Source organism: Brienomyrus brachyistius, chromosome 10 (genome assembly GCF_023856365.1).
Source record: "Brienomyrus brachyistius isolate T26 chromosome 10, BBRACH_0.4, whole genome shotgun sequence".
Lineage (NCBI taxonomy): Eukaryota > Metazoa > Chordata > Actinopteri > Osteoglossiformes > Mormyridae > Brienomyrus > Brienomyrus brachyistius.
The window spans coordinates 11,862,250-11,869,414 of record NC_064542.1 but is presented as its reverse complement, the minus strand read 5'-3'; the positions used below and the strand labels follow the sequence as shown (position 1 = coordinate 11,869,414).

The 7,165-nt window shown below is 46.8% G+C and overlaps 1 protein-coding gene across 1 annotated transcript; it reads right to left on the bottom strand.

Moving 5' to 3' along the window:
* Window positions 1-2,346: 2,346 nt before the first annotated feature.
* Window positions 2,347-6,398, bottom strand: thoc3 (THO complex 3). The gene is made up of 6 exons (XM_049029568.1): window positions 6,185-6,398; window positions 5,147-5,303; window positions 4,780-4,984; window positions 4,042-4,203; window positions 3,285-3,385; window positions 2,347-2,993 (listed from the first exon to the last, which is right to left on the bottom strand). Exons 1-6 carry the CDS (start codon window positions 6,362-6,364, stop codon window positions 2,830-2,832), a joined length of 969 nt encoding a protein of 322 aa, XP_048885525.1. The 5' UTR covers window positions 6,365-6,398; the 3' UTR covers window positions 2,347-2,829.
* Window positions 6,399-7,165: the final 767 nt, after the last annotated feature.

Sequence of the window (7,165 nt, the reverse complement as noted above, 5' to 3'; positions counted from 1 at the left end):
ATCAGAGAGGCCAATATTTAGCCAATGATATGTTTTGAGTCGGAGAGTGACAGAGGAGGGGACCAATCAGCTGGGGTCAGAGCCTGTGGCACCGCCCCAATATATACCCCAGAGAAAGTGTAGCCCTCACACTGCCCTCCAGCTGTTCCCACCTAATTACATTTCTGCCAGTCATTTTCATTCCAATTTGCCCACCCACCCTGTAACAGCCACAAATCCAGCCTTGACCTTATCAAAGTGCCGTTTACACCATGCCTCCCCACCTCAGAAAGTAGCCTGTCACCCTGGGCCCCAGCTGCTACCCAGATTTGATGTCAAGATGTGTAGCCTCTTTACCCAAGGTTCCTTTCCATGTCGCTCCAAACTTTAAAGCTCCTTTTGAAGCTCCTGCTTTGATGAAATATTTCATGTAACGCAACTTGAAGATGAAAACACTAACGATAAAAAAAACCTTTGCTTGTAGTGTAAAGTGCATCTTTCAAGTGGGCAGAAATGTTACAGTTCATGTAAAGATCTACAAATACTTGTAAACACGTTAAGATCTCTAGGACAACATGCAAGGTCAGCTACCTGAGATTCAATAAAAATAAATCCTGTTTCGCGTTGCATCGCTGCAGATCCGCAGCGCAGGACTCGCATGCGTTACCTTAATGCTGCAGTCGACAGCAATGACTCTCATACCAATGCTCACAAAAAAGAAAAAAGCAGCGGCTTGGAAACTCAGGTGTGTCATGTGACCAGCTAAAGGAAGATCAGCGGGTGCCCCCCAGGGAGTGCTGGCCGGAGAAGCCGAAACAGGCTTTACCAAATTAATTTAAATTAAGGAGCAATCAGAGAGAACTTGTTCCATCACCCTGGGTGCAGGAAGTTACGTACGCAGACATCCTGGGCCCCGCGGTTCTGGAAGGGAGCGGCCAGCTGCCACGGCCCAGGTGGAGGGCCCCCCCAATCTGGGCACCGTAAGCTCTCATGCTGGGTGGGTCTGTCACCGCCGGGGGAGATCAGCACCGCCGCCCGGACCTGGCCCCAAGCCTCCTGAAACACTGGCCCTGAGTCCGCCCCTGTTCCCGCCCCCCCCCCGGCCTGCCCACCCGCCCGCCCGCCCTCCTGCAGGTGCCACACTGTGCCAGGACCGCCGCAGAGCCGCCAAGGAAGCCTTCCCCGCACGCTGCCGCTCACGGTGCAACGTCCACGGCACGAGAGGGTCCAGAGGTCACCTGCCCACCTGGTCTATTTTAATGGCGCAGCGCTATAAACTCATCCTGCAGGAAACGTGACACGGCAGAGAAGGGGGACAGAGCAGCACCTGCGACACCAACACGTGCTGTGGAAAACAAACCCCCCCCCCCCCACGTCTCTGTTGGGTACTGGGTGGAGGGCGGAGCCAGGAAGGACAGAGACGGACCAGGGAGAGTCCTTACGGAAACCAACCAGGGCTCTGAATGCGGCAGGCCGGGGATCTGAGAAGCACACGGCAAGCTCCCATTGTCCGAGTAGCTGTGTTACCGTGCCCTCAGGGATGAAAGGGCGGGGGGGTGGGGGGGGCTCCGGCAACCACGGTACGCAGAGGAGGAACAGAAAGGAAAGGGACAGCAGAGACTTACAGCCCGGAAGATTTACATCATGGTCAGATCAATAGTCGCATAATCAAATGGATGTAAAGAGAATATTTTATATTCACGCAGGGAAACACAGCATCAGCATTCTATTATTATTCTAGGCTATTAAAAGAAGCAATACTGGACACAGGAGAAGGAACTTGCACAGGAATGTTGACCTCAGGTCTCCATAACACGTGGAGACCCATGTGAGTGCAGGTTTCGGATTCCCCCTCCGCAAGCGACGGATTTACACCTGCAGTGCGGGGGCGAGCACAGAGCCTGCCCTAATGAGAGCATCGCGGAAGCAATTAGGGGCAGCAGCTGAAAGAAAAAACAGGATATCCCTCTCCCCTCCCCCCACTTTATCCTTAATCTGCAGTAAATAACTTTATTACAACTAATCAGTCATTTAGCAAATATTCAGGAGTGTAATATTTATACATCTAATACCAAAACAATGAAGGTCTCAGAGGGGAATATCCTGTGCAATTTAATAATGTCAAGTTCAAAGATGAATCTCACATGGGGGAGTTTAGCTGAATCTGAAGCCAGTGAACAGCCCCCCCCCCCCCCTCCCCCTCCCCCATAGTGGGCCTAGTAACACCTCACACCTCTGTTCAGATCTCATTCACAGTATCGCAGGCGTGCTTGTGCGCCCAGATGAGGTCACACAGGCATCTTAAAACACAAGTAAAACCAGGATATGTGACCACAGACCATTTTTACAAGACTAACAGACTCTTCATTTTCCTGTCAACCTCTTTAATACTATTACAAAATTCAGTTACGATTCATAAAATATGGTACAAAAAAAAAACAAATATCACACCATTATTAGGACACAGAAAAAATATTAGACAGAGGCGATGGAGAAAGAAAGCCCCCTGGTGGTTGATAAGAGAACAGCAACTTCCCAATCTAGTCACCATCCTAAGCTAGTCCACGTTTTTACCGCGTTCCACCACCTACACACCTAATTACCTGGCTGCAGCATGCAGACGGCGACCAGAAGAAGAATAAGGGCCGGCGGGTCCACCAGCTAACCATGCTTCCTTCTTTGGTGATGAGCTGCTGACTTTTATTGTGCAGGGGGTGGAGGGCCCAACAAAACTATTATGGTGTGGGCAAAAAAATAAAAAATAAAAGGATTCCCACATATACTCAGTTCTCGTGGTCAGACAGGGGGTCGACCTGGTCAGGTGCACGACACAGCCGGCGATCTTGCTCCTCACGAATCAGTAGGCAAGCCGAAGAGCTTGACGGTGCCCGCCTCGCGGTTGCTGTCGTATTTGCCGTCCTTGTCGTCGCAGGCATACGCCAGCAGGGGGCGTCTGGGATGCCAGGCCACTGTGAAAGTGGGGGACTCGCACTGCACCTCCCACAGCTTCTCACCTGAAACCGGAGAACAACAAAAAACGGGCTCTGAACGGCAAATTCTTTCAGGTATGGAGGCAGTTCAGATCCTAATAAACTGAAAATGAAAAAAAAAAAGTCGATGTCCTCTATGGGTGGTACTAGGCGGGAGGGGGGGCAGGATGACCTGCGAATGCCCCCCCCCCCCCCATGAAGCCTACCCTGCAGAGGATCCCAGAGACTCACTTGGTGTTACAGCACTCGGTAGGGGGAGAGAACCAACAACCAACACACTCAGGGAAATGGGCCAATCACGGGCCGATGGCTCACCAGTTTCCACCTCGGCGATGTCGATGAAATGGTCTTCGGATGCTGACGCCAGCATCTTGCCATCATGACTGAAGCTCAGGGTCCGGACGGGCCAGTCGAGCCTGACCAGCGTTTGGGGGGGGGGGGGGGGGGGGTTAAACCCAATATCATGCTCACCGTTTTAAAAATGTTTTTGTGTTTCCACTTTTTCAGCCTTATGACAATTTGCTAAATTGGAATGGTTACTGGTCAGCTGAAGCCGAATATGACATCACCAAGACTAATGGGAACATTTTTTTATCTTAATGAACAGACAGCAAATTTCCTCCCAAACTGTCTCCCATGTAGTAAATGATTAAGCTTTTCAGGATTTAAACGTCACTGCTAAAAACGGCTTCTATCCTTAGGCTGCACGATTCATGATTTAATTATTACGGGTGTATATAATTATGCGCGTAGGCAGAGACTGCTCTACTTTCTAGTTCTGTGGTTTAAAGAATATCCCTAGTTGCTATGGAAAAGTACTGAACTGAACTCAAATTCCTGTCAGACCATATTTATCCGCAACTAAATGCTTCTTCTGCTTTGACTAGAGCTGGATTAGAAACAACACAGCGTCCTTCCCAAACCACCCCAGGCAGCCACCGCTTTTCTCCTATCAAAGTCCAAACACAATCCAGAGTTATGAAAACTCCAGCCTCTATGAAGAATCCAACATAAAAAGCTCATCTTCACAGACTTGACTCATTTACTGGTCGGAATGAAACGGCGCCCTCACCTGGAGAAGCAGCGCACGCACACCAGCTCCTCCACATCCCACAGGCTGACCAGGGCATCTGCGCTGCCTGTGGCGAAGTACTTCCCCGTGGGGTCAAACTTGATGCAGATGCAGTTGGACGGGTGAGCGTTGATGGACTGGATTGGCTTTAACTCAGGGTAGCTGAAATGGTCAGGGGTTACGTTTTTTTCTGTTGGCTTGGTTCGGATACAAAATTTAAAAATGCAGACTCTGAAACCATAATCCAAATTAACATTGAGCACCAATCTACATACTGTCCAGTCTTTGCATCACGAGACAACATCATGCACGTTAAAGCAAAGAGCTCCGATTTCAAAGGAAACTTGTAATTTGGAGACATGCACTGGAGAATATCATATGACATTTAACCAACCAACTTAACATTATATGCCCTTATCTACTAGGGCACCGGATGGTGAATGTGGCATTAGCGGTTAGCCTGGGTTCCAAATGTTTACAGTGATGAGTGGCACCAGAGACGGATTATGGGTCAGGGGCCCTTGTAGGCAGAGGATCAAAGAATGTAGGCCCTCTAAAATAGACAAACAAAAATACATTGTTGATAAGCGTTGCAAATTGTTTTGGGCTAGGGGCCCCATGGGCCCCCTGTACCCCAAGGGCCCCTGGGCAGGGGCCCCGCTGGCCCGGTCCGTAATCCGTCCCTGAGTGGCACATCACTAAGCGAATGCTAACACGAGGCGTCCCCGACGTCTGCACCTGAGCACATTGATGCAGCCATTGCCGTTGGTCAGGAAGAACATGTCGTTGTCGTTGTTCCAGGAGATCTCGTTCACCTCGAACTTGAACTGCTCCTCCGCCCGCGATCGGTGCGTTTTGGCATCGATGAAGGTCACCACGTCGTCCTTGTTCCCCACGGCGATGGTCTGCCCGTCCGGACTCCAGCATATGTTAATGTTTTCCCCTACAGGCCGAACAGGCGTCACCGATCAGAGTGCTGGATCATCGCAACCCAAACCGCTTACATAAATACAGTTTACTTCGTTTTAAGGAGTTGTGTGAACTATCAAACACAAGATTAACTCCACCGTCTAATTGCAAGGCAACATTAAAATTAAGGTCTCACCTTTCGTGCTGACGGACGCGATGCACTTGGTCGTCCGAACATCCCAGATGCGGATGGTCTTGTCTCCTGAGGCGGTGACGAACAGGTCCGGGTTTGTGGGATGCCAGCACAGCTGGTCGACGCTGTCTCCATGGCCACGATAGTTATTCTCCTTCACCTATAATGAAGTGCAACATGGTATCCTTTTACACAGTTACCCCACCCCCTCATCTCATTTATACAGCTGATTGTTAGTCAGATACTACACTCAAAGTCCATTGCAATCTGCACATCATATTTATGACACCACTTATGACAAATCCTTGCGCTCCGTCCTGTCCTTCACACCATAAAATGTATATTTGCAATACTATACATCCTTATTTACATTCCGTGCACGCCACTCCCCTCCCTTATATGACTTACTTTATTTTTAAATGTATTTAAATTTCTGTTGTACAGTCTGAAAAGCAAACAAATTTCCATTCCAGTATAAACAGCATACCTGTATATAAATTGCATAACTATTTACGCTGAACAAAAATCTCGAATCTCTTGGACTAAAAAATCCCTGCCTATGAATACTGGGGGGTCCACTAGTTGGTGAGGAAACTTGGATAATAAAAAGAAAAAGGGACCACATTAAACCAGCATTAAACCGTCTAGTACGGGGGACTATAAACACTGCAGGTGGACAGTCTGACGTATGAAACCAAACAAATCGTGCCCTTTTAGTTTTACTGAAACGTCCTGGTGTCTCCACAGAAACACCGTCATGCAAAGCAGAGTAACACCGAGCTCCACATTTTCAAACCTGCCCCAAAGTCCTGTGCAGTCCATCTGCACACAGGGACAAGAGCCCACGGAGGGAAGACAACCTGCTCTACAACTGCAATTTTATTACAGTCAATGAAAGGCTAATTAAACTTATTTACTCTCACATTACATTTCCGGCATTTGTGCAGCATTTATACATTCGCTAATCAAGTGTTATTTTCCCATTTGATAGTGGTTGTTACCCAGTGGCTAGGCGTTCGTTAGCATCGAAAGAAGACGTACCAGGCGGTCTTTCTCCAGAACAAACACACTCGCTGTTTTATCAAACGATCCTGAAGCCAGACGCCGGCCATCACAGCTCCAAGCTACCGAGTGTACTTTAGCGCTATGGGCCGGAAACTCGCGACTCTTGTTATTATTTTTAAAACTCTCCTGCATCTCTTGGTAGTACTGCGACGCCATGTTGGAGACGTTAGTAATATCGAGGAGGAACAGGGGGGGGGCGAGATTAACTTTCAAAAACATTTACTTATTAATCCCGCATTAATGTTATTGATGAACTGAAGAAATTTAAAAGTATATATGTTTCGTTCTTTATTTAATACATATGTCATACTGGAGAGGTTTTAGTAACAGATGAAATTGAAAAACCTTAAAACGTCAAATGGTTCAGTCCATTCAAAAACGAATCAAACTTTATTTAAAATCACAGTGATATTCATTCATTCATTCAACTGCTGTTTTGCTTATCGTCGCTGGGGGACTGTTCTAGGCGGTACAAAGCTGGGGTTTTCATAAACAAATGTATTGTTTGCCTTTTTTACAATATCCCAACGGGGATCAATAAAGTGTAAATTATTATTATTATTATTATTATTATTATTATTATTATTATTATTATTATTATTATTATTGCAATTCAAACAATTTATGGCGTAAATCCTATACTGTAAAACCAGGAAAGGAAAACCTTGAATTTTTGTTAACTGATTAATTAGTCTCTGACATTCGGTATTGGCCACTAATATAAAAAAAGGTTTTTGCGTGATAACTGCTTACAAGCATGTAGTAGATTAAATAGTAGAATGAAGTAGTAGAATGAGCAGAATTACAAACGATTGTTCTGCTTAGTGTGGTTATTAACATATTTCAATAATATTGTTTAAAAATGAGACATTTGTATAATTTGAGTAGAGGTTAGACACTGACAGAAAAGGATGGGGGTGAATTTGTAACAAAATAAAGCTGTTGTTCTTTAAAATG

What these genes read in the sequence shown, in the direction of transcription:
- thoc3 (XM_049029568.1), bottom strand. Translation starts at nt 6,364, where the DNA reads ATGGCGTCGCAGTACTACCAAGAGATGCAGGAGAGTTTTAAAAATAAT. An exon ending in CGCGTCCGTCAGCACGAAAG is followed by an intron (nt 4,985 to 5,146) that starts GTGAGACCTTAA and finishes TTCGGCCTGTAG; the next exon opens with GGGAAAACATTAACATATGC. An exon ending in GGCTGCATCAATGTGCTCAG is followed by an intron (nt 4,204 to 4,779) that starts GTGCAGACGTCG and finishes TGACCATTTCAG; the next exon opens with CTACCCTGAGTTAAAGCCAA.